Raw genomic sequence first — 26,962 nt, 5'->3', positions numbered from 1 at the left:
TCCTCTATACATAGTTCATGAACCTTTATTCAACGTTAAATCGACCAAAGTAAACTTTTCATCATATTTGGCCCCTTGGGCAGTCTTGTGGCCCCTTGGCTTCCAGTTTTGGCTCTCATGTTGTCAATATAAGTCCCTAAAATTCAAAATTAGACTGAAACAGTACTTACATGACGAACTGTTTTTTTTTTTACTTTCCGCAAGCAATACTTTTACAGTTTAATTCAGCTCGTACACTCTGAAACTCCTTTGGACGCACAAGTTGTGGAGTAGCAGAAACACACGCGCTATTTTACGCACACGTGCGCGCTCGACTCTAACCGCTCGCTCACGCGCTGCGACACGCACGCGCACACATACAAACAGACTGAGGCTGACCTTTCACTCGTTACTCTCATGTGAAGACTCGCTAACACATTGAAGTGATTGGAGCGCCACCTGTTGGCAATTTACCGAACATTACACGAAGAGACTGCACTGGAAGCAAATTTAAAAAAAAAGGAAGGTAAAGTGTTTGTCATGAGTTTGACAAACATTTTGAAATGTTAGAAGTGTAACAGGAGCATCTGGCTCTGATGTCTCAGGTCCATCATATTAATTAATCACATCTGTTCTCGTACTAATTTATTTCTGTCGACTTTCCATTACTGTCTGCTTTTCTCTTGCACGTTTGTGAACAGATGTACATATAAAGTTCTGTCAGTATTGTCAGTGCGGGAAGAAGCAGATCTTTTATAGGTAACAGAGTGAAGACTTTCTGCAGCTTCTATCACTAACACCTTTTATTTCTGTCCACTTATTCTTTGTAAATATGTGTGAATCTTAATTTGTAAATTTGTGTGATTACAAGCACCATTTGAAGATGATGTAACTGCATTTTTTGTTGTTCCTGCAAAATGACAATAATCCCCTCCAGTTTCTTCTCAAATTATCACAAAGAGCCAAACTGATGGTGGTCCACAGCAGCAGCAGCTCTGTTGTTCCCTGACTGACTGGCATCAGTTATCCTGTCCATGTCTGCATACAAAGCCTGGCTTATAGAAGAGGACACACACACACACACACACACACACACACTCCTCTCTTTATCTTATCTGACGGCTGCCTATGTGTGGAATTTAAGACAGGATGTCTGCTGAGATGAGTGGGCTGTATTTATGCTGTTGCTGTAAACACAACAGTATAACTATCATGCATGAGCGTAAACACCTTCATTATATTTTGGTCAAGAGGAGATTATTAGCTTCCTCAATGTTACAAATAGTGAAGACACCGGGACAAATATTTATATTAATAAATAGGGAACACAGTTGAGTGTTTTCCGCCAAATCAGTTGTTTTCTCTAGTTTCTTTACTGTGGCAGTTTAAATCAAAAAGTTTGTATACAGTGAAGAGATGACAGAGTGCAGATGTGAAATATTGCTTATACAGTCGTTTATTCTGCAGAAGATGAGGTTATAGGGAATGTTACAAATACTGTTTATCATAAATATTGACAGATTTCAGCTTTTTGAGAGCACAGTGCATATTCAACTTCTTCTTGATTCCCAAAGTACCAAAGGTGGGCCATGACAGGTAATCAAAATAGATAAATAAAACTTTTTTTTTTTTCAGTTTAAGTTTTGTAAGTTTTAACATAAAATATTTACAATTCATTTGAAAGAAATCATTAGAAGTAATAAATCAAAGCTGTGGGATTTAAATGGCATGTTGTTCTTCACCTAGTTTGACAGGTTCCTGGTGACCCGTCACATCAAAACCAAAGTGTCACTTTTATCTCCTCATTGGTACAACTGATGTCACGTTGGTCGGAGTTGTTATCAAAGATTTGGGTGGGCCACAAAAGATTTTCAGATGTTAAATTGAGCCATGGCAGCTATTTTGAAAATCAATTAATCATATAAGTAATTTTTTGTGCAACAATGGCAGAAAATGCTGGTTTCAGCCTCTCAGTTGTGGCAATTTCCAATTTTTCTCTGTTTTACATCATGTTAAAGTGAATATCTTCTAAGCAATTATTATGATGAAATACTTCAATGATGTGAATATAGTTAGCGTGATAAATAATATCAAAGCCATGACTGACATTTAAACTTATTCATCTCACAAATATAGAGATATTCCAATTGCGACATCAAAATTCTTGTCTGCATTCCTGTTACACCAGCCCCCCGGCTCAAGTCTGCTCAAAAACAACATGCCCAAAATGAATAGGCTGTATCTCTGCAACTGCAAGATCTATTTGAATAATATTAGCATCATAATAAAGGTAACACTTGTGAGATTTCTGCAGAGGTGTTAGTATCAGTATATGTCACAGAAGCATAAATGAGAGGTTTCTTTTCGTCCTAATGAAACTTTACACTTTTGGAGTGGATATCCTTCTGGAATGATGCAGTTGCAGCTCCAAACTTTTAGCATAGCGGTTGTCAACCTTTCTGAGTCACAACCCCCCTCCAGAATGGTGAGATTGGTGTTCACAACCCCCATAAAAATCAATATTGCATAAAGTCAGGGTGAAATTTCCAAAGCTTTGCTCTGCTGGAAACACAGATGCTTTTACCCATTAGCTGAAAGTCTTAACAATTAGTGAGACGGCTGTTACATTTCCTGAGGCCAGCTATATTTTGCATAATTTTTGAGCGCTTGTCCCGCATGTTGAATGTTAATAATGTGCTGATGTTGCTAAGAGCTGCGTCCTGGCTCTCATTCTGTGCTGCTTGACACAATATTTTATTTTATTCTCCACGACCATCTGGCAACACTGGAATTTATCTCACCACTGAAATGGGGGTCCCGACACCCAGGGACACTGGGAACACTGCTCTGGCAAACCGTAGCACCAAATCTGTACACTGCCTGCGCCAGCGATGATGCTAATAAAATGAAACAAAGCAAAGTTTAAGGGACAGTTCACCTCAAAATCAAAAATGCATGTTTTTCCCTGGCCTGTAGTGCTGTTAGTTTTGGAGATATCAGCTGTAGAGATGCCTGTCTTCTCTCCAGTATAATGGGACTAAATGGCATCCAGCTTGTGGTGCTCAAAGCACCAAAAAATACATCTGACAATTTAAAAAAACAAAAACAAAAATCATGACCTGGTTACTCAAGATGATCCATAATTCATGTAGGAACTACTTCCTTTCTAGTATAAAAGAAAGTAGTTCCAGTAGCTTTTAAAGTAGTTCAGGTAGATTCTACTGCAGAAAGAAAGGGGACATGATATTTTAGGAAGAGGCACTGCTTTTGAATTTTTAAAGTGTATTTTTTTTTTTGGTGCTTTGAACACCACAACCTGAGTGCCATTTAATCCCATTATATTGGGAAGAAGGCAGACATCTGTACAGTCAATATCCCCGAAACTCGATGGAAAAATAACACAACAGGCCAGGAGAAAAATATGCATTCTTCATGAAAGAAGTTTTAGAAAAGTTTTGTTTAGGGAGAATCTCCAAATTGGCCATATTGGAAATGTTTCAGGTACCAAACTTGAAAACTCATTTAATCATGCTTGTCTAGACCTATCATACATGAGATGCAAAATAGATAATATTCACTCAAAGATTTTAAAAAAAAGTATTTTTCAGGGAAGATATAAGGGTATAGTCAGCATGAAGAGTTGCACATCTGTCCTTTTGTTACCAGTACAGTGGCATTATCACAGTCCAGGTAGGTTGCAGTTCATCCTCATGTTGTATATATGGCTGTTAGAATCTGCTCATTAAAGTTAAAGGTAGAAGAAGGAAGCAAAGACTGCAGCGTTAAGACCACCACTGCAGTGTTCGTAGAGTCACTGTGCTCCACCTGCACAGAGGTTAAGCATCGTAGCGGCTCATCCACCGCCAACAGTGACTGTTTGGCCTTTTCCAACCACCTCAACAGGGGAGGAGAACTGTGGAGGATGTGAGGCAGGTGTTCTGCATGTTGTGGGGTGGTGTGTTCATCATTGCAGGGAGGGTACAGTCTCAGCAGCAGGCTGCGGCTCCCAGATGCCTCCGGCTCAGCACCAGCGCACATCAGGTGGATGTAATTGTGCGCCGAGATTTTCACTGCTGTAAAAGGGCACAGTGAAATGAATGAACTCACAGACCAGAGAAGAATAAAGTTGTTTATATTAAAGTCTTAAGGACAGAGGAATGTTTTACATTTACTTCTATGGCTGACAATAACTTTAGAGTGAAGCAACTATGTTCAGTAATAATGTGAAGATATTTTCAGCCATATCAGATGAACATTTTCCAAAGTGCAGCTCCCTTTCTGTAAACAGCCTCCTATTTAGATCCATCAAGATATCACTTCGCTGAGGAAGTCATTTTCACTCTGCAGTCATGGCAGCTTTTTATGTAATTCCCTATTACAAATGTACATCAAAATATGAAAAAACAACTACTTAAAGGGACAGTTCATCCCCAAATCAAAAGTACATATTTTTCCTCTTACCTGTAGTGTATTTATCCACCTAGATTGTTTTGGTGTGAGCTGCAGAGTTTTGGAGATATTGCTGTAGAGGTATAATGGAACTAGATGGTTCAAAGTGCCAAAAAATAAATAAAAAAAATACTATACATTATTTTTTACTGAACAGTATATTAGTTTTAGGCTTCCATGCGTGCTGCCATTGTTGTGTGATGTCAGTCTTCAGCAGGGGTAGATGGATTTGCACCAAGTTTACAAGTTGGAACTCGCGCTTATTATTTCTGATCGGAATTGTCTAGGATGCAACATAACTTCAAGTTCATACTTGTACACTTGGAGCAAATGATACCCTGACTTCATGAAGAAGCAGTTGACAAATGTCACACAATAATGGCATCACCCATGGAAGTGCACATTGTAAACAGTAAACCATCAATTATTAGGCAATGTAAATTGTATTTGGCTGCATTTAATTGAGAAAATACATCATAAAACCTGTTCTGCATGTAAAGTTTTGTCAATATGTTTTGCTAATGGTATTTGGTAGCTGGGTACCATTTCCCACTCTGTTTCATTTATATATGCAAGGTGGCTGAACTGTGAAGAGTTCAACTGCATGTACTCTTGCTAAAGAAGTTTGTCATGGTCAGCCATGTTTTTTGTTTAACTTTGGTAATGTGCAGAAGACTATGTGTTCAGAAGTTGGACATTTCAAATGCACCGTTTCACCGCACTAGTGGCGCTAAAATTACAGCTCAGCCAAGGACACCATTAATGTTTATATCCATGGTGTGCATGAGTAGATGTACTCTTCCTGCTTCAGTAGAAAATGATTCCTACATGAAACTGAAAGTCTGTAGATTATCTTCAGTAACTGGGTCATGACTTCTGGAAACAGACATTGCTGTTGAGTTTTTCATTTTTATTTTTTGGCACTTTGAGCAACAAAAGCTAAGTGCCATCTACTTCCATTATATTAAATAGAAGGCAGACATCTCTATGGCTCTACATTTCCAAAACTTAGCAACTTACACCCAAAAAAAAACTGTCCCTTTAAATTTAATCTATTTACAAAAATTCTTGACTCTAAAAGAAGAGGTCATCTATGAAAACAACCACACTATAAAAGAAGTAAAGCTGTTGTTCAGTGTGTTTTTGTTTTTACAGTTAAAAACCCCAGTGTGTGCAATTAAATTAATGCACATTAAGCTACAAAATACCAAGATTATTAATTAATAATTATTCATTATATAATGCTCTATCTCCACAAAAATAGTTGTGGTTTGCAAAATGATTTCATGGCATTGTGGTTGCCATGGCAGTGGAGACATTCATGAGCTACCCAAAAATATTAATTTCCTTGGGTGTTATGGACAACAATGTGGGCAGTGTGAAAGCAGAAAATGTTGCATGAATCAACACGTGCCATCACATTAGAGACAATAAGTAACTAAATAAAGAGCTCAAAGTAAAACGTGCCCACATTAAGAGCCATTAGATGCTTGTATCTTAAATGCGACACACCTTAGGCTCATGGGTGTGAGCCGGCATCACGACCTCACCAGCTTGACTGAGAGATCCCACCCGACTCGGCTGTGCTCCTCGAAGGGTCACCGTTATCGAAGTGGGGGCTTTCTGCCCTACTGACACACAAACAAAACCGCTCAGCACTAACAGCTTCACATGCAAATCCTCAAAATACACTAAGAAAAGGAGTTGAGCATTTGATCTTTGGCACAAAAGTTGTCAAACAGTGTGATCGAATGACCCTTTTGCTCTGTGGTTAGGTTAGCAAATGAAAACAGCAGGACAATGAACATAATGAGAAGTCAAAGCAAATTTGGACTGGTTAAAAGTGAGAGGGGTGAGAAATACAACTGATTCACACTGAAAGAAAAAAAACAACAGGAGCAATGAAAACATGAGTTTGATTCCAGTCTTTATTGGAACAACAGGAACAGAGCTTGGGTAATGCCATGTGCTACTTTTATTGCTTTTCAACACGTCTCTGTGAAATTCATTCACACTTATGGATATTATAAGCAGGCGATTTAATGGAAGGGTTTACAAAATGTTTCTACATGAAGAGGCAAACAAAATAAACACAAACATGAAATGGCTAACAAACAAATCTGACATACAAAAGCGGCCTGGATTGAACTTTTGAGTATCTTGTTAAATTGGATCAACCTTTTCAACATAGACTTTAACTTAATTCACAATTCTTCAGTATCAAATGGTTTCATACATTTATATTTTACATTTGCATCCATTTCTACATCAACATTATGTGTCAAGCATAAACTGGGAATTTTGACCATACATTTCCCATATGGCTCTTTCTCAATGTGAAAACAAAACGTGTCGTACGCCACTGTGCCCTCTGACGCCAAATAGCTGCACATCTGACTTTCACCTTATAACAGCCAGGTTCTTCCAGGCAAACTATCTATACACACATTGACAGAACTGTCCTCTACGGTCCTCTACTGCGGCACTCCTCCCTGGCCTACAGACATCCTGATCTACTGTTTCCAAAACAAGGGATGAATGACCCCTGGGCATTCAACGTGGCCGTCGTGTTTTGGCAGTTCGAGACATACCGGCGGTCTGATTGGTGATGTGCGCCAAGCCGGGCAAGCTGCTGGCAAGTTTGGCCAGCCCGCCGTTGGTGAGCAACTGGTGGATGGCGGTGGTTTTAGCCACTCCTCCTGTGGTGACCACAGGCACCGCCCGGAGCAGAGTGCTGCTGCTGGTACCGATGGAGCTCAGGACCTGACCCTGGGGCTTCCCACAGACCGCCTGAGGGTGGAGGAGGAGAAGACAAACACATAGTGTCAGATCAGTTATACAGGGTGAGGATGAATTTCATTTTTTTTTACTCCCATCAGAAACTTCTGTAACAAAGTCTACACATTTTACTGTTTTATGTACAGATTCAGTTGCCATTTTATCAGGTACACCAAGCTACAACCGAAATGTGATGTTTGGTACAGCTAATGATTAATCAATTGATGATATTTTCTATAAAATGTCAAAAACAAAATTGTTAAACATGCTCATCACAATGGAGTAGCAGACATTTTGACATGTCATACCAGAAAACTCACAGGAGTGTTAATGATTGTTGCATTCTACACAGTGGACATCCTTAAATTGTGCACGCTGGTTCACAGTCGCTGTTACTGGGACACTTAATGGAACTGAGCCATAATTACTGTTATTAAGTCCATCCATGTTTTTCTTGATCTGACAAGTCAGAATGTCTGCTGTGCTACCAGTCCATTTCCCAGAGCCCAAAGCGATGTCTTCAAATTGCTTATTTTGTCCAACCAACAGTCCAAAACCCAAAGACTCTCAATTTACTATTATAAATACAAAGAAAAGCAGAAAAAATATTAATTTCAGAAACTGGAACCAGCAAATGTTTTGACATTTTTGCCTGAAAAATGACTGAAATGATTATTAAAATGGCTGGCAACTAATTTTCTTTCCACTGACTAATCATTGCAGCTCTATTCTGATGTTCATTCAACCCATATTGATGTAAACTGTGGGGGCAAATTATCTGAAACCACTCAGAGTACAATATAACTCAACAGCACCACAAGCTACAATCAAAAAAAAAAAAAAATGTTGAGTCAACACCTCTTTAAAAAGTTTAAACCAGCCTTTCCCAAACCTGGGGTTGGGACCAAAAATCACAGACCTGTTCAAAATGCATAACAATGCTATGACGTGTCAATTCATTTTCCCGATTAATATATCCTGACTTCTGTGATTCCCTCATTCACGATTGTGTGAATATGTCAAAAGGAAAATGTAAGTCAGAGTTTAAATGTTGGCTTCATGGGGGAAGTTGCTCACTAATGAGAGCTTAAAATTTTCTAATTGGATGGACATCTTCAAATGCAGCATTCTCAGCATCAGATTAAGCCAAAAGAATTTTCCTGTGTATAGAACAGACTTTCAAGAAGCAGTGTTTTGACAGCAGAAAAGTAGGTCAGTCACATGTCTGTGTAGCATTTTTACTGTTTTTTCTTGTGTCTGTTAATTGGTGACTATTGTGTTGGTAGCTAGCTAACATTACCCATCCATAATAGCTGCGCTTGACATTCCAGCATCCCTTCCCAGACTCAGGGGCATGTCCCTAATATGGAAAGTTTGGATCCTGGAGAGAAACCAGATTTCTCTTTTGGGTCTCAGGCTGAAAAACTCTGGGAACCCATGGTTGAAATAAATCCAATTAGCAGACCTAGATTTTTTTTTGTATACAGAAAACACCTATTAAGATAAAATGCAAGAAATTAAATCCATTGTGACTGGTGTATCTGTCAAGAGATGTTTATTAACTATTTGTGTGTGTTGATTCAGCCATGCAGACCAGTTACAGGCTCAAACCGGAACTATCTTGAGAACTGTGCAGATTTAATACTATGTGAAATGGTTGTCAATATTGTATACATGATTCCATAAAAGTGACAGAGTTGTGACTGGACTTTGAATGACTGCAAGGAATGTTTTGCTTGTTTAAACTTTCATGTAATGTTATGTAATGCAAGTACCTGGGTGCTGCCTGTGTTGGCTGCTGTGGAGGGCAAACTAGGAGCTTTGGTGACGATCTCCTGAAGACTGAAACTTAGGCCTTGTAGCAGACTGCTGGCGGAAGGCGCTGCACACAAACACAGAGACAGTGAATTTATCAGGCTGAAATCTGGGTGAAACTAATGCCAAAGAATATTAACACAACAGCTCCTGTTTTTACAAACTGCTTCCAGCCCAACCCCCCCGCCCCCCACGCCAGAGGCCTAAACTAGATGGACACACACACACACACACACAAACACACCATATGAAAGTCATGTCCGTAGGGTAAGGTTTGGGACAGTGACAGACAGCGATGGCGCAAGAGGTGATCAATGATGATGTTTGCTTAAAAATGTTGTCCTCACACACTGTTCTCATCCAGTGTTCAAAACTTTAACCTCACTCTACAAAGCGGTTAGAACTGGGCTACTGTGCAGAGATTAGCTGCACAGTCTGAGAGTGCAAACAGGCGTGCAGGGCAGGACAGGACAGAGATACCTTGGGCAGTAGCCGGAGCTTGCGCCTGGACTGGTGTGGAGGACCCCGACACTATGCAAGGCTGTACGCTGTTGAATGAGCTGGAGCCTGGGGACAGGGCACCAGACATCTCTGAGAGACTACCAGACCTGCAGTGACACACATAACCACCAGTCTACTCAGGAGCTAACCCAGCAAGTGCTATTTGGCCATCATTCGGCTCCCAAATCTCTGAGTTACACCACTCATCAATCCCTCTGCACCAAACACACTTTTGTCCAATAGGGTGGGAGTGGGCGAGGGTGCAGGCATGATTAGGGGTTTAAGCGCTCTATACTGAATGTGCCTGTGTGCAGCAGGACACGCTAGCTTACCGCTGGCCCGTGAGAAGTCCAGAGAGCTCCTTGGCTCCAGCCACAGTCTGTCCCACTGTTACTGTTAAGGGTTTCCCAGAAACACCCACTGCATGGAAAAGGAATCACGTTATGATGGTCGGTTATTTAACTTGGAAAAACAGCAGAGAGATAGTTAAAGGGACAATTCAGATTATTTGATGTGGGGTTGTAGGAGATACTTTCATACCTTTTAATGTACTACAACATACACCCAATTGTACAATAACTGAAGCACTAGCCCAGTACCTAAATATACTTTGCATTTTATGAACTTTCAAATCATTGCTTAGCTTCTGTGCTGGAACCCCTCCCTGCTTCTCCTGACTCGGGGTGTGCCAACCAGCATCTACTGTAGCTAATGCACTGCCTTTGGATAAGTACCTCATACAATCCCACTTCAAAAAATCCAAACTATCCCTTGAATATGCACAACTAGGTAATCATGCATTACAGGTCCATACTCTTTCAGGAATACAGTGGAAACCACTTATTTGGATCAAAAAGCTTGGGACAGAAACACTTCTATACAACTGCTATTAAAATAATTTAACAGTAAAAAAAATTAAAGCTTCAGTTAATTTTATTATTCTAACTTTACTCCCATGTCTTGCAGTCTCTGTCTGCTTCTGCCTCTGTTGGCTGCATGCACATTGAAATCATGCTGAGAAAAATTAAGTTATCTTCTCTCAATGAAAAACGTAGCCTCCTTGACGCTTAGAACAAGCTGCCAAAAACAAACCAAAGAATGAGATGCAGCAGCAAAACTTGGTGTTCCTCAGGCTAAGTTGTGTAGTCTACTCAAACCAGAAACAGTCTGCTAGTGATAGAAAACAAATGTGCCCCAGCCAGCCCGGGAGAGGACAATTTCAAAGTTTCCAATGACTAATTTGAGCAGTTTAAAAAAGACATAGAACACTGTGCCTTATGCAAGAACATTTTTGTATTCTAATCAAAACTTTCTTTTTACTTTTTTTTTTTCATTCAATGGGCTCATACAAGTGACCCACATTAGATTCAGCAAACACTAATAATTTGAGACAACTCTGTATGATCTGCTGTGCATATCTTTTTTTTTTTTAAGATTATTTTTTGGGCTTTAGTCTTTCTTACTATCAATATGCTCAACAGTAATGGTAACAGCTAATTGAACCATCTGATGTGCTGTATGTGTAAGTAAATTTAGAATTATGATTAAAAATACAGTCAAACAGGATCATGTCTGCATAATAATGAAGTGTAATTCATTTTCCAAACTCTTTAAATCAATAAAATATACAATTATTGGTGAAAAGCTTCAGTTTGGATAAACTAATGGGTAGCAGATTAATTGCACAGAACTCCTGTGAAAGGTTGGGCCACTCATAAATTGTGTCTGTACCTAAGATAAAATTAAAAATAGGAGAAAATTGGTGAATGCATTAAGTCCTCTTGAATCTTTTATACAAACCACATGAGAACAAATCTGTTGGTATGAGTGGTTCTTGCATGAGGTCCACTGTGTTTAAGAAACTGCACAGGGAGGCTGCTGACAGTGTTTCAAACAGCTGTACAGTATTTTGAAACAATCAATAAAATTCAGTACATAGCAAAGCTGGCACTTTCATTGGTTTATATTCATGCAATAAATATACAAATGTCAATTAGATAGCAATTTGCATGAAGAATAAAGGAATTAAATAGTTCTAATAATCATCTCTTGTACCAATGCAGACAGATGCGAGCACTTTAAGCAGTTTCCACTGTAAATGTTTTTTTTTAAGTCCTACTTTCTCTTTCACATTACAGTGTAGCAAACAAAAACATGTTTTTCTCCTTATCATTCCATCTAGGGATCTGTATGAAGGTGAGCTGCTCACAATTTCAGATGTCCCCTCCTGTCTGCAGACTACTGATTTTATCAATCCACAAAACAACAAAGACAGTACAGTATCTGTTCCCTCTGATCATACTGACAACAAAGGTCAGGTAAGTTTTCTCATCTTTATAAGAAAACAAAATGAATCCTCACAGTATTTAACAAATTACTGCTCGTAGAGCCTCGTACAGAAGCAAAAAATCAAGACATCAGGTGTCGTACCTTCCTGCGCAGCCGGGCTGATGCTGCCCCCTGCTGACTCGCTCTGGGAAACAATGGTGACCTTGATCTTGGCTCTCTTGGAGGCTTTGCTTGGCGTGGGACTCGGTGTCTGCCTCCTCTTGCCATGGGACCTCAGTTCATCTCTGTCCAGGCCCTCCATCTGATCACTGGTTACTGGCACTGCACCACGCAAACAAAACAAAACAAACAAACACACAATCATAAACTTGACTTGCTAGACTGTTCTTCTGTAACCCTACCATTGATTTTAAATCTTCCATTCATTTTCAAGCAATTTTCCATTGTCTGTAATATAAAACTGCTTTGAAACGTGCTTTGCAATATTTTAGTTTACTCAGTATTTTAAGTGTGTGTTACATTCATATAAAATTAGGGCAATGGGAACAAGGAAAGAAGTGAAAAGACAAAGAGGAAAGAGAAAGGAAGAGGGACAGACACTTACCAAAAATACAAGGAGGAGTGCCAGGAGGAAGATTTTTCCTCACAAGCATGTTTTGTTTCATAAAAGCAGCAAACTGAGCTGGAATGAATTGGAAAAAAAGCCGGAAAGGAAAGTTGTAGGAAGAGAAGAGACAGAGGATGAGAGAAGAGTATTTCAGTCACGTTCCATCTTGCCCCATCAGATGTCGTGACGTGATAATCTCTTGAAAATTTTAATTTGCAATCAGTTTCACATCTCACATACCACGCCGTCTGCCCTGCTGGCACAGCTTTTTGTGAAATTCAGCAGAAGTTGAGGTCAATGACTCATTGTGACAAGTTTACATAAAGAGGGGTGAATGTGAGAGCTGTGTACGCACAGGTACCAAGGATTACTGCGAACGTGTAGGTCCACGTGCTTTGTGTTGAGCGTGGTGACAAACTAACCTTGAGCCTGTTTGTGGGTGAGTACTGTTCCAGAGCGCTGCATGTGTGTCTTGAGGAGCTGCGTGGCTGTAATCAGACTGGACTTCTGTGCTGGAGACAGGCCGGATGTCTTGGGTTTGGGACTTGAAGTGGGACTACTACAGACACTAGACAGATCCTGAGGACACAGTGAAGAGAGGAAACACCTGATGAGTAATGATTCGTCAGAGTCAATCATTTCACATGTAGACAGTGTAAACCTTTTACCTAAGGCTGCACAATTAACTGAATATTAATCATGATTTCAGCTTCCCACAGTTAAAATGCATGCTCCATTCATAGAAAAATCTGCTACATATCAAATTGAGCATATTCTTAACTAACAGCCAGCAGCCCTGCAGCAGCAGCCTTTGCAAAATGCCTTGATGCTGCAGCTGCAGTCCAGAGTAGAAAATTGATATATAGCAGAGAGCAGGCAAAAGAAAAATGAAATGACACAAGGCAAAGAACTAGTCCCTCAAAGCTGATCATGACCCACTATTTGGAAATATTTCGGACTTAGGGCAAGTGATGTTAAACAAGAACAAATCAAATACAAACAGTGCATGAGACTGTTGTCTGTGCTGCAAAGCAACACAACTAATTAACTTCTTCAACTACTACAAAAAAACACAAACTGCAGTACGATGAATGCATGACGACAAAGAAGAATAACGTTGTCAACGTTATCTCAAGGAATCCGAGTCCTTGTCCAGCGTTAACTCACAGTGATGCTGCTTTTAATATTAAGTATATGATACCTTGATTGGGACATGGCTCTAGGTAGCCCAAATGACGTCTGTATATTAGAAGTGCTCCCAAATGATGTATACAAAATCTTAATTCTACATGAAAACCAGAGATTACATATTTGCATCACTGTGCCATGAACCAAAGACAAAAGAAAAAAGAAAGAAATTGGGATTCTCACTTTCTTAATGCTTCTGAGACATTTTCAGTGTTTCATTTTCATCAAGAGTTGGTATGGCAGACAGGTATCAGAGCCAGGACTCATGAGTTTCATTCAAAAAGCCACTTTGCTGATCTTAATCAGCAAATTCTGTAACTCTAGTTACTGGAGGGCGTGAAAACCTGTCACGAAAAACTGTGACCATTCTGCGGCTGGCAGATTACAATTTCACATCATCTGGCAGGTCAGGCATTTTTTACACTCAGCAAAAAGGAGAAAATGACAAGAAAAACAAGAAAATTCCCTTTGAGGATGTCAGTTACTATCATAATACTACTAGTTCTCTTATTTTCCATAATTTTTCCCATGACTGAACAACTAGTCTAAAAGTACCCCAGTTTTAGAAATACAAAACAAAGAGTTAATTGCATGTGATGCTACTGTGTTTCAGTATTATTCCATATAGAAAAAGGAATATTCTATTATATTAATAATATTGTTACATTAATTCAATAATAAAACGCAGCCCTGGTGTTTAATCTAAACACTAATAATAACAGACACCCTTTGAAAAATGCTGGCAATTTTAGCTGCTGTTAACTGACCTCTGAACCTGATGGTGAGATGGGGACTCTAAGCGCGGGAGACGAAGGTCGCCCTCTCTCCATGTCAAAGGGAAGCTCCCGCCGAGGCCTCTTCTTCTTCTCTGTGTCCAGATCCCTCATCTCCCCAGAGCCATGGCCGTGGCCCTCTGCTCGTGTGAGGACGCCTGACAAGAAGTCGGCTATTTCATCCTGCAGATCAGAGATAAAAGATTTGTTCTCAAACAGGTACTGCTGAGGATGAGAAACACTCCAGAAAAAAAACACAAGATCCAACCTGAATGCAGCGGTCCACCATGGTCTGCGTCAGTCCCTCCGATTTCATCTTTGCTGAATTGATTCTGTGGAGGGAAACCATTTTGTGTTACTGCTACTACTGAATGTTATTAACATCTTTGAACTCAAATAGAAAGAATCTGATTATATATGATTTCTTTGTCTTTAAAGCCACAGCATGAGGTTGTGACTGACCTGAGGTTATCGTCTGCTCCACCCACCACCACCATGCTGTTGTCTGCCCTCAGCTTTTCTCTGAAGTCCTCCATGCACTCTGTGCTACACTGCAGAGCATTCTGGCCCACCACAAACAGCACTGGGGTCTTCATGTCCAGCAGTGGGTCATCCACATCCTGTAAACCAGTAACACATCAACATTCATTGCAACAACTGATTTGAAGTCAAAGTTCACTTTTCTTAGTAGAAACAATACCAGAAGAATTCACATGCAAAAAGAAAAAAAACACATATCACTGGAAAATAATGCCTTAGTTTTTACCCCTCTTGGCCCGTTGACTGTTAGCAGAGGGAAGCCGAGACACACCACTGCAGTCAGATACTCCATAAGGGATACCTACAATGAAGCAGTATTCATTAGTACAATCATTTGGATTTTTCCAGGAGTGTACCCTCACATTAGATCACTGTGACATGTTAAAAGAAGTCTTACATGACAAGCGATGAGAGCACCAGCGTTCCAGCCAACCAGAATAATGGGTTTGTGGGGGAAGTGACTGTGAACCTAGTGGTGAAATTCATAATACATAATCAATGAAGCTGCAGACACACCAAACAAAAACATAAAACACCACACAAACTGTATTCTACACAGTCCCATTTCATCCACACAATCACTGAAGTGTTCAAAGAAACTTTTAAGACAAGGTCTTACAGCTTTAGTTAATAGTTACTTTTTCATACCCTTCCTGCCACACACAGCAAATATTGCTGGCTCAACTCTACAATGTGGAAAAAAAAATATTATTTTTTATTTTGCATATAATAATTTATCTGTCCATTAAACCGAAAGATAAAGTCGCGCACTCAGTACATCCAGATGCACTGTCGGGTTTGTCATGAGTCATCGTTCTCAACGCAGTTGTATGTTTTTTTCTCCACAATGAAATTAATGTTCTTTAGTGTTGTAACTTGTATACTGTTTTAGGATTGACTGCCATTTCATCTATGAAGTAAACAGGCCTGCCTGAGACTGTGTTGTGGAGTCACGCTACTCATTTGCACAAGGACATACACAGGCAGAGAAGAGCAAAGTCTGCAGTGACACAGTAATGTCACTCACAAAGCAATGTCTGGAAAATAAATTTAACTTTTGTTTTTTAAAGCACAGCCAGCTGGCTGATTGACTTTACTGGCCATCAGTCAATCCCTGCTGTTGGAACTTAATTTTTGTTGTTGTTGTAAATTAAGAATATGCTACAACAGCAACTTTATCCCAAGCCCAGTCTGACAAAAGCAAAAGCTGCTCTCTAATAGGCCCATAAACATAAAACGATTAACTCAAGTTTTACACATCCAGGCAGGAATTTGTTTTGCTAAGTTGTTTCCAAGCAATAAACGCCATTTCAAATGTATACATTAAAACAAATCAGTTATCAAACTGCATCTACAGTTACATAATGACCACATAAAAACAGAACATCCTACCTCCATAACCTTGGCCCTTACAGTGCCCAACATGTGCTCTAGACACTGTGTGATGCCAATATTTGCTCCACTGTTTACATGGCTGTGCACTGGGATGACCTGACAAAGGCAAACATCTGTTAGAGGCACTTTTCTGAGATTCATAAAACCCAAATTATTTGTTAACACACAGAGAGTTAACTGAGTGAGACCTTTCCCAAGCAAGAGAGCTGCGACTGCCAGAATCTCATTCGCCGTGAGGTAGAGAGGGCAGGATTGGTTGGGCTTGATGGTGCAATTAGGATGAGCGGGGATCCAGGAAGCTTGCTCTGAAAGGAAAACAGACAGGGATCTGGTCTTTAACTGTTACACATCATGAAGAACGAAGTGCTTTCTATGACAGACTGAAGGCGGTTAAGTGTTACCGGTTTATTTTGGGACAGCACTCCAACAGCTGGGTCCCAGGGCCTTTTTAGTAGCAGCGACAGAGCCTCTGCACTCGGAGCGCCAGTCTTTGTCGTCGTCAGCAACATTCTGTCAATCAGCAAGGGCAACTTCCAGGATACAAAGAGGAACAGTAATGAATATAGAAGCCTAGATCTTGCAGATGGTGGTGCAGACATCTGACAGGAAATATAGACTAAAGGCCTTTACACACCAACAGTGATGTGAATTTACAGCAGCAAATTTAGAGGCAAATTAAGGGCAACGCCAATAAATTACGCGGTTTAAAATCATGGCATGACAAAAAGATGGAATCAACATCAAGTGATGATGACTTGATGCACCATTTACTTAAAAAAAGGGGCGGGGGGGGGGGGGGGGGGGGACGACTTTTAGGAGAGTAACTGAGATAAATAAAAAGGTGAGCAGATCACTAAAATAACTCTAAAACAACACTAAACTAAATAAACTAAATAACCTAGTACATATTGGTTGTATTGTATTCTTTAAAATATTTTCTAAATCTGTTGGATTCAAAGAACAAACATCTTTTGGATTCTACTTTTTCATTTTTACACCACTTCTGATGCTTGCTTGTCTAACTCACATTACAAAAACGCTTTTACTGAATGATCAATATGAATTTAATATAAATAATAATGTATGCATGCAGATATAAATTTATCCAGCTGGTGAAGCTTAACATGCACATCACTGTCATACTGTAGATAATCTCCTAGTCCTCTCCACATGTTGTCTTTGAAATCGTTGTCTCATTCTTTTCTCTTTTATCACATATATAACAGGAGTTCAATGAAACAAGTGTTTTGCCATGTTGGATGTTTTGGATGTGACGTTATCAGCAACATGCAGTTTGATTGGTCAGATGCGTACATGTCTGAAGTGAAACCTTAGAAAAATCAACCTTGATCTGAAAAATAAAGCCACAATATCAATTTGCAAATTCTGTTGTTGATGTGAAAGCTTGCATTAACTACATACAAGTTTGAAAATTGTTATTAACTTTTGAATTAATCACATGAAAAAAAAAATGCATCCAGTGTGCAAAGACCTCTGTTCTTACTCTTCATGCAATAACACACATCATACCTTGCTTTTGAGAGTCTGCAGCACATCCAGGTAAGCAGCAAGCATGGCTAGGCTTAAGGATTCAATCATGGTGGTGTGTAACCACTGCGTCAGTTTGGTATCCCAGTTTACACTGGCTAATGCATGGCGCACCTTCCTGGCACACTTGTCCACGGCTATCCTCCGCAAAATTGGCTCATTGGAAGCCTAAGGGAGACAAGATCACACAAGAGATCCAGCCATAATTCAGTAAGCTACTTTAGATCATTTCACAGGACGAAGCTTTGCATTACCTTTAAAAATGTGGAACTCAAAGTAACAGGGGTGCTTTTCAGATGATGATACATGATGGTTTATCAATAACCTCAACACTGGATTTCACTTTAGTATAGAGTCCACATGCTCACTGAAACTATGCCTTATGTCTTTATTAGGATCCCCATTAGCACAAGCATAAGCATGGCTATTCTTCCTGGGGTCCACACACATACAATCAAAAATAATAAATAGTTAAAAACAACTACCTGCATCAAAAAAATTGATTTTGGCCAGTGTGAAAGTAGTGCAGATTCATTTTATAATCTCATTATTGATCTTGTTTTTTACTTGAGGGTCTGTCACAAGATCAAAACCAATCTCAGTGCTTTTAGAGTAAAAAAAACAAACAAACATTGTACTGGTTTACAAAGTCTTTCTCAGGCAAAATTGTGTTTACTCCCAACAGAGCGCTCTGTTTTGCAACAGCCTTTGAGATATGGTTCAGTGGTTGCATTGATTTGTTGGATGCATGATTGATGAAACCATCCAGTCCATGATGATAATCCAACAGAGCTGTGACGTAAGATATATAAATACTCCAGTCAGTCACTGTTGCTCAATCAATTTTGTTTTTCAGTGCCCATGTTATCAAACAAGAGAGGAAGCAGACACACTGCTGCAACTTACACTGTTCAATAAATGATGATTTCAAAGAGCAATAAAGATTGAACTGTTTCAAAGCAGCACTCACAAATGGTGCCTAAGAGTAAACACAAGGGCTTCATATAAAAACCACTCACGCGATGAACAGTTCACAAGGGGTCCAGACCTGTTGTAGCAGTCATGTGCAGTCAGTCTGCTGTTAACCAAACTAAAGTTTTTTTCACCGATTATTCATTAGTTTGAAAACATTTGTGTTTAAATTACAAGAAAAGATGAGACAACTTACATTTTCATTGGCCAGGCGAGCTAGTCTTTCAGCCTGCAGAGCTTTAAGGACTTTATTGAACAGTTTGTTCTGAGCGACTGACCAGCCAGTCCTGAAACAGAACAATGACAATGTCAAAACAGAGCACTGTGACTGAGATACTTTCAGTTCTATTCTCAATGAAGGTGAACGTCAAGTAAAAGAGCAGATATTAAATGAACGCTCCAGATGTTTGATTACTTGTTTATGTGTTCCTCCCAGTCATCAGGGGGTGGAGGGCTCTCAGCAACCGTGCGAGCAAACAGAACATGCCGTTCACACTCCTTCATCACACTTAGAGCTTTCTGGTTATCGTACAGAGGAACAGGCGTCGGTGTGACCGTCTCCACATCTATAACAGAATCAGAGTCTCTGCAGACAAAGAAAAGAAATTTAAGTTACAGCAAGATAGAAAAATAGTTAATTGATGTGTATGATCACTATGATGTTGATTTACTAGAGCTAAGAAACAGACTGGGATGCAGATGACGAACTCAAGTTGTAGTATGATATCTAATTCTGTTACAGATGATTAAGAGTAGATTTTTGACTCACAACAAAGCTTCAGGTTGGCGACGAGGGGTAACAAACAGCGTCCTTGTGGGTCGGGCACTGCTGGCATCTGGGTGGGCGTTCCATGGTTTGGCATAGCTGTGGTCCAAAAACACCAAATCCAGCTCTCTTTCATGAGCTGACAGCTGGAAAAGCAAGGATGTGCCCATCTTTCGCGCTGATATCTGGAAGTCCTTATCCCCACCACGATGCATCCTCTTCCTGGGCCCCAAAGGGCCCCGGGAAGGGCTTAACAACTTGGGTGGATTCACACACGACTGGGGAAGAGAAGCCAAAATTTATTATCTGAGAAAGGCTGAATAAACAACAAATTCCTTTTTTTGCCTTACACCAAGGAACTAATATCTTGAAAGGATAAAAACAAGGAGATCAGTTTACTTGTCAATAAGTAGTTTTACACAACCCGTGTGAAAGCATGTGTACAATATAATTCAGAGGCTCTGGAAGGCCTTTGTCAAGTCTGAGATAATCAAGGTTTACTCAGCTTGGGCTTGACTTCAATAAATTTGGGCTAAATGATATGCCAAAAAAATATTGTGATACATGTCATGATTTTAGTGGGAATGACAGTTTTGGCATTTCATTTAGGGCTGCAACTAGCGGTCATTTTTATTATTGACTAGTATGCCAATTATTTCACAATTTATTGTTTTGTATACAAAAAACTATGAAAAATGCTCATCACAATTTCTTAGAGCCCCAAGTTACATCTTCACATCGCTTGTTTTCCTCAACCAACAGTCCAAAACCCAAAGGATTTTCATTTACTATCATAAATAACAAATAAAAGCAGCGAAACCTTACATTTAAGAAGCTGGAAGCAGCAAATGTTTGAGATTTTTGCTTGAAAAACGACTGAAATGCTAAATTGATTATCAAAATAGTTTTCAATATAGTTTGATCAATTAATCATTGTAGCTCAAATTAATATTTACTGAAAGAAAAAATAATAATAAAATTATGTTATTTTTGCTGGGGTCTGTACCAGGAACGTACGAAATAAATTATCAAAAATCACTGGTTCCAGCTTGTTGGATACATGGGGGTATATGCTTGTTTATTAAACTTTACTATAGCATATTATATATCTGTTGTGTTTTGGACAGTTCAAAACAATATATCTGAAGGTATTAATTACTACTCTGTGAAAGTGATGGATATATTACACTATTTCTTGGACTTTTATAGACAAAACGCCAAATCGAGGAAGTAATCCGTGGAGTCATTGATAAGGAAAATAATCGTTAATTACACTACTGCCATCGCATAATTTGAAGTGCAGGTGCTTTGTCCACAGAAAGCACCACCCATTACTGCCAGACATTTAATATTGCTAGCTTATATAATATCATTGCCCTTCGAGTTAAATTTAATGTTCTTCGGAACTACACATAAACCGCTAACATATGATAACTCATTTACATGGCTGTTAGCTCAATATTTATCATTGATGTTAACGCAGTGTAAATTGACTATGGGTTGGCCTGGCGTGCTAACGTTAGCATAGCAAGCTAAAAGCTAAGCGAAAGGCGCTATCGTCGCTGTGTTCTGCTGCTTACCTTGCCACTCTGTTACTCCATGTCTGTCGAGATGGTTTAAACGTCTTCTTTTGAGCCAAATAACACCAAAGAAGGACGTTTTTCTCGGTTTACGTAAACACAAATATTCAGTGCGTACACGATTCACTTCCTTTTGTTGTATGATTTGTTGCCATGTAAAGCTCTATATCCCCCTGTTTCAGCGGGTTAAAAACAAATAGGACAGTCTGCGCTACAGATTAACCAAACTGGCAACCCAGTTTGTGGCGCGTCAGTGAGTTACGCAAAACATGGACTGGATTACAGCAGGCTCTGGATGATTACAGACATAACATAACATAACATAACATAACATAACATAACATAACATAACATAACATAACATAAAGAAATTACAAAAATAAAAGAAAAATTAAGAAAGAAAAAAAAACAAATAAATAAAAATTCCTCCACAGAAATACTCGTTTGTGAATTGTCTCATCCAGTGTGTTGAGTGTGTTGCTATTTAAATACATAATTTAAATGTTCTGTTTTTTTACATTACTAATTAGAACCTTAAAGGTCCAGTGAGCAAGATTAAGGAAAATCAGTTAGCAAAGTATGGCAGAAATTTAACATAACTTTCAGATGTATGTTTTTATTAGTGTATGACTTGAATTTGTGTTTTCATAACCTTAGAATGAGCCTTTTATATCAACAGAGGACATTGATCCTCTATGAGGCTGTATGTTTCACCACGTTTTTTTTGTTTCTATTTCCTAGAATGCTGAATTCCCCCTCCTGTCCAAATAAATTAATTTGTTCTTTTCAAAAAATTCCAACCAATCAACAAAAAGAGAACTATATCATAATCTTATTTTACAACCTTGTTGTAAATTATAAATAAAGTCGCCTTGTATCCACCTATCCTTTAATCCTTCTACAGTAGCCAAAAACAGACAAACCAAACACTGGCAGAGTGGGTCTTTAACATTTGTGTGTGTGTGTGTTGCAGCCATAGTTAATTCTCCTACACACTTGGAAGGGGAGGATGAGATGAGGTGTTTGCAATCTGGACACTGACCTCTAGATGCCAATAAATCCCCCACACTGGCTCTTTAGAGTTAGTTTAAATCTATCCACAGATTGTGCCTCTAGTGTATATCCCACATTTGATCCCATGTTATAGGAGGAACTCTTGATCTTAATTTTTAGTGGTGTTATTTATTTGTTTGTTTGTTTTTTTTATATTTGAAGTTTTAGCTTTATTTGAGAGAGAATGGAAATGGAAGGAATAACAAGTATGAAACGTCTCTTCAGGTCATGTGACACTTAAGCTAAAATAGGCTGAAAAAGAATTGGACATTTTTACTTCAACTGATTCTTGTAAAAGTGGACATGGCACAGAAGAACTATGTTTTATCAAGATAAAAATAAAACAAACAATGACTAAACAATGAGCTTGTAATGGAAGTAGAAGGTATTGGTTTTAAGTCTAGAAAAATCTGATTGATCTGATTGACTTCCATTACTGTAAGTCTGACGGTCCTTCTTCATTTTATTTTTATCTGACTGATATCCTATCCTTGAAGAGTGGTTGATTTTTTCGTTTTTTATATGATCAAAAATACTTTTTTCAACCCAGTGCAGCACTCCCTGTTTTTCTTCTATATTTTGTTACATCTTAATGAATCTGAACTGTAAATTCAATATAGACATTAAATAAAAGATAAATCTAAAAATCACTTTAATTCAAAAGGTCCCTGCAGACACACTGTTTAAAAGACAGAGCTCTTCATTATAGATACAAAACATTTTAACCTCTTACCCAAACACATCACAAACCGGACAAGTTTGACTGCCATCATGGTGAGTTTTTAAATTACTGAGTTATGAAATTGTTTGTTGATAGCAGCTTTTCTGTTTTGACATGATGAAGTAATGCAAATTAACAGGTGTACGTGTTCATAAAATGTGATGTTTATGAGTGAATAAAAGTGATAATAATTAGTTTCTACTCATTTTATGGGATGGGGGGGTTTTGCCAATTGGGGGGTTTTGCCAAATGCATGCTGGGACACATCTTGGTTCAGTATACTGACATCAGACATTGAAATTTCTGTTTCTGTTTAGAAATATTTGGCTCTGGTTTTGCTGTTATGTGCTCTGCTGCCACTTTCAGATTCTATGTGCTACTTTAAAACCGTTACACCAGGTAAAGGAAAAGAAAAAACAGTCCAAACTGTACACACACACACACACACACAAACATACAGTATATTTATATACCCAAGTTTCTTCATTGAACATGTCTGTGCTAAAAAATATTTACCACTTTTTTTCTTCCCACCTATAGACATGACCCATTGTCAGGATACTCAAGATAACACATGGCATGCTGTAGGATCTTCATGGAGAAACAGTGCATGTATGGACTGCACTTGCAGTGGATGTTGCGCTGCGTAAGTACACAGATCACAACATGCTCATTTTTAGAGGGACAGTTTTGACACATCAAATAACTGCCATAAAATTCACTCACTGATCACATTACGTGTCATGATTATCATTACTTTAGTGGATTCGTTTTTTTCACCCAAAATATATTGATATTGGATCTATATATAATGCCTGTGTTATGGTGTGTTCTTTGTCTTGATACATTTGACATCGCACACTGATAAAAGTTTGGAGCACAGTGAACAAAGAACAGACATGGATAAAACAAGTCAGTTAATAAAAAGTATTGTACAAAGGCATAATATGCAACATTTGTCTTACAAGAAAAACAATATAGACTCATTTAATCAAAATCCCTGTCAGTCATCACTTATGACCGTCTGGAGGTGCGTGCTGGCAGCTGCATTTGCAGAGACTCTTTCCTCTGTATGAATTTCCTTTATTTCTCAGTATTCTGCTGTGCTCAGGATGCTGTACCAAATAAAAATAACAGTTCTTCATGTCTGGGAATGAAACTCAACAATCAGCTAACTTTCTGGTGCGTCTCCGAACAGCTCGGAAAATCCTACTGATTCCACCTGTGTGTTTACTGTGTGATTGCAGGTATTCCTTCCCCACACAGTTCCCTGACGACTGTGAGAAAGTGTTTGACTCAAAGGCATACAGACAGCACAGACATGAGATGATAACATAAAGCAGTTCTGATTATGTCAGGAAGCAGAAATTAGGTTAGCTTAGGTAGTGTGTGTGTGTGTGTGTGTGTGTGTGTGTGTGTGTGTGTCTGTGTGTGTGTGTGTGTGTGTGTGTCTGTTTGGATGTTTGGATAAGAGGCAGAGTAGTCTTGGGTAAATGACATGTGTGGCATAGAGAGGGTAAATGTATATTATACATTTTCTAATGATTATATAATGATAAAATCATTCGCTAACAGCTTGGCTTGGCTTTGAAAAACTGTCTATTTATTTGTCTATTTGTCTCTGTTGTTTTTTCTGTTACAACAAATGCAACCGGTTGTGACCTTTCCAGTAAACCACTGGAACCAACCTTCCTCTTATCTAATTCCAAAGGTTCCTGCAGACACACCATTTAAAAGACAGACACCTTCATTAAAAATGCAACATATTTGAAACTCTTGCTTAAACACATCACAAACCAGACAAGTCTGACTGCCATCATGGTGAGTTTTTAAATTACTGAGTTATGAAATTGTTTGTTAGTAGCTGTTTTTCTGTTTTGACATGATGAAGTAATGTAAATTATAAACGTGGATGTGTTTATAAAATGTGATGTTTACGAGTGAATAAAAGTGATAATAATTAGTTTCTACTCATTTTATGGGATGGACCTGAAGTCATGGTGGTCAAAATGGTAACAATTTATGTAATCAATAGAGATTACAAATGCATGCTGGGACACATATCTTGATTCAGTATACTGAGATCAAACATTAAAATGATTATTTCTGTTTCTGTTTTCCTATGAAGAAATATTTGGCTCTGGCTTTGCTGCTATGTGCTCTGCTGCCACTTTCAGATGCTTTTTGCATTTCTAAGGCCGTCAGACCAGGTAAAGGAAAAAAAAACAAAACAACCCAAACTGTACACACACAAACATACAGTAGATTTATATGCCCAAGTTTTGTCATTGAACATGTCTGTGCTGAAAAGTATTTACTACTTTTTTATGTTTTTTTTACACATGCAAGTTTTTTATGAGAACAATATCAAAAATTAACATGATGCTACATTATGACTGTGCTGAAAAATACTGAGCGCTTTTTCTTTCCAGTCTCTCCGACGGAGAAGCCCATGACCCATTGTCAGGACGATGTTGATGGCACATGGCATGCTGTAGGATCTAAATGGAGAAACAGTGCATGTATGGACTGCACTTGCATGGGATGTTGCTCTGCGTAAGTACACAGATCACAACATGCTCATTTTTAGAGGGACAGTTTTGACACATCAAATAATTGCCCGAAAATTCACATTTTTCAATTTTTTTTAAATACATATATGTATATATATATATATATATATATATATATATTGGTAACATATTTTGATACATCAGACATTTATGAAAACTCACTGATCACAACAGTTTTTATTTTAGGAACAACACAAATATTCTTTATTGTGTTTTCATTGCACTTTTTAAAAATTATTTTCTACATCTTCTATATATCTTTATATCTTTTATCTTTATTGTATTGGCATTCTGTTTATCACTCACCCCCTTTTTCTGCCTGTACTTTTTTGAGCTGTGTTGGATCAATAAATTTATCTTATCCTAGCTTTTGGAAAATCTGGCACATTTCAAATGGTTTGGTTCCTTTTAATTTTGCCATGTGGTCAGCAAAAACAACTTGGTCACTATAATCTGAAATGGTCAATATAACATACAGTTAAGTTAGCCAAGGAATTATTTTAGTGAAAATCAAAAAGGACACTTATTAGCAAGCGCTCACTTGCTTATAACTGTTTGCGAGGATAATACCTGTGCCAGTGCCTGTATAAAAAACCCTATTTAAATATCTCAATTTCCTCTCTAAATTTATTTTACGATGAATTTTCAAACTTGAAGCTACAGCCTCTTGTCCATGGGTAAATTTGGTTGACAGTTCTTCATGTCCTGGGAATGAAACTCAACAATCAGCTAACTTTCTGGTGCATCTCTGAACAGCTCGGACAAATCCTCCTGATTCCACTTCTAACTGTGTGTTTACTGTGTGATTGCAGGTATTCAATCCCCAAGAAGTTCCCTGATGACTGTGTGTCAGTGTTTGACTCACAGGCATGTGAATACATAGTACACAAGAAGGACGACCCAACTGTACTCTGTCCAATTCTTGCTGCAGTAGGAAAGTGAAGACTTTTTTGGTTGATGTTATTGAACTGATGGGGGGAGAGAGACTTGTAAATGAAAATCAAATACTGGCACAAATGAAATTTCAAATAAAGAAATAAATCATAGGCCTGTGTTTCTTCATTATTGACTTCTTTATGTGTAACTGTTTGTACGTGAAATAAGAGAATTTCTGTTACAGGAAAATCACGAGTCCTCCACTGATTTTAAACATAATAAATAAATCTGTTAGGCCTGCTTGTCACAAGAAGTACAACTCAGGATGTGTAAACAGTGGTAAAATGTCTTCTGTGGCTCAACAGGAGGTTTTGAAAAAATAGCTCAAACCATAAGATTTTACACAGGGTTACTTTGGGCTTTTTTTAAAACATAAAGTCAGGATGAGCCAGACTTCTCTCTTGAAAAAACCCCCAATAGTCACTGCATGTTAACATGAATCTATGGATGGACCCAGTTTTTCCAAAATAAAAGCCACCTGACAGTAACTGGATGTTAA

General features: G+C 38.6%; 2 protein-coding genes across 6 annotated transcripts; one reads left to right on the top strand and one right to left on the bottom strand.

Annotated features, from left to right (window-relative positions):
- Positions 1-6,338: 6,338 nt before the first annotated feature.
- kansl3 (KAT8 regulatory NSL complex subunit 3) lies at positions 6,339-19,895 on the bottom strand. Of its 5 annotated transcripts, none has more exons than XM_084728095.1 (19): positions 19,604-19,874; positions 19,250-19,420; positions 19,031-19,121; positions 17,845-18,030; positions 16,716-16,844; positions 16,503-16,619; positions 16,312-16,410; positions 15,317-15,388; positions 15,146-15,220; positions 14,842-14,999; positions 14,648-14,711; positions 14,374-14,562; positions 12,841-12,997; positions 12,416-12,493; positions 11,953-12,132; positions 9,855-9,942; positions 9,502-9,629; positions 8,982-9,088; positions 6,339-7,218 (listed from the first exon to the last, which is right to left on the bottom strand). In XM_084728095.1, the coding sequence occupies exons 1-19, from the start codon at positions 19,813-19,815 to the stop codon at positions 6,982-6,984; spliced, it is 2,538 nt and encodes an 845-aa protein (XP_084584221.1). In that variant the 5' UTR covers positions 19,816-19,874; the 3' UTR covers positions 6,339-6,981. The 5 variants fall into 5 exon arrangements, with proteins under 5 accessions (XP_084584221.1, XP_084584216.1, XP_084584218.1 ...); XM_084728093.1 differs by having other exon boundaries at positions 7,081-7,218; positions 9,502-9,588; positions 19,604-19,895; XM_084728090.1 differs by lacking the exon at positions 12,416-12,493 and having other exon boundaries at positions 19,604-19,894.
- Positions 19,896-24,637: 4,742 nt separating this feature from the next.
- On the top strand, positions 24,638-26,573 carry msmbl (microseminoprotein, beta-like). Its single transcript, XM_084729452.1, has 4 exons — positions 24,638-24,775; positions 25,083-25,164; positions 25,387-25,510; positions 26,340-26,573. The coding sequence occupies exons 1-4, from the start codon at positions 24,773-24,775 to the stop codon at positions 26,467-26,469; spliced, it is 339 nt and encodes a 112-aa protein (XP_084585578.1). The 5' UTR covers positions 24,638-24,772; the 3' UTR covers positions 26,470-26,573.
- Positions 26,574-26,962: the final 389 nt, after the last annotated feature.

This window comes from Lutjanus erythropterus, chromosome 10 (genome assembly GCF_056507025.1).
Source record: "Lutjanus erythropterus isolate fLutEry1 chromosome 10, fLutEry1.hap2, whole genome shotgun sequence".
NCBI classification, from domain to species: domain Eukaryota; kingdom Metazoa; phylum Chordata; class Actinopteri; order Lutjaniformes; family Lutjanidae; genus Lutjanus; species Lutjanus erythropterus.
The sequence above is the reverse complement of the archived record's forward strand: the minus strand, read 5'-3'. Positions and strand labels throughout refer to the sequence as shown.

Coding starts and splice junctions, on each gene's coding strand:
- kansl3 (XM_084728095.1), bottom strand. CDS start 19,815: ATGCATCGTGGTGGGGATAAGGACTTCCAGATATCAGCGCGAAAGATG. Junction 18,031..19,030: donor CTCGCCTGGCCAATGAAAAT/GTAAGTTGTCTC, acceptor TGTCTCCCTTAG/GCTTCCAATGAGCCAATTTT. Junction 15,000..15,145: donor CAGTCAACGGGCCAAGAGGG/GTAAAAACTAAG, acceptor ACTGGTTTACAG/GATGTGGATGACCCACTGCT.
- msmbl (XM_084729452.1), top strand. Junction 25,165..25,386: donor TTCTAAGGCCGTCAGACCAG/GTAAAGGAAAAA, acceptor TTTTCTTTCCAG/TCTCTCCGACGGAGAAGCCC. Junction 25,511..26,339: donor TGCATGGGATGTTGCTCTGC/GTAAGTACACAG, acceptor GTGTGATTGCAG/GTATTCAATCCCCAAGAAGT.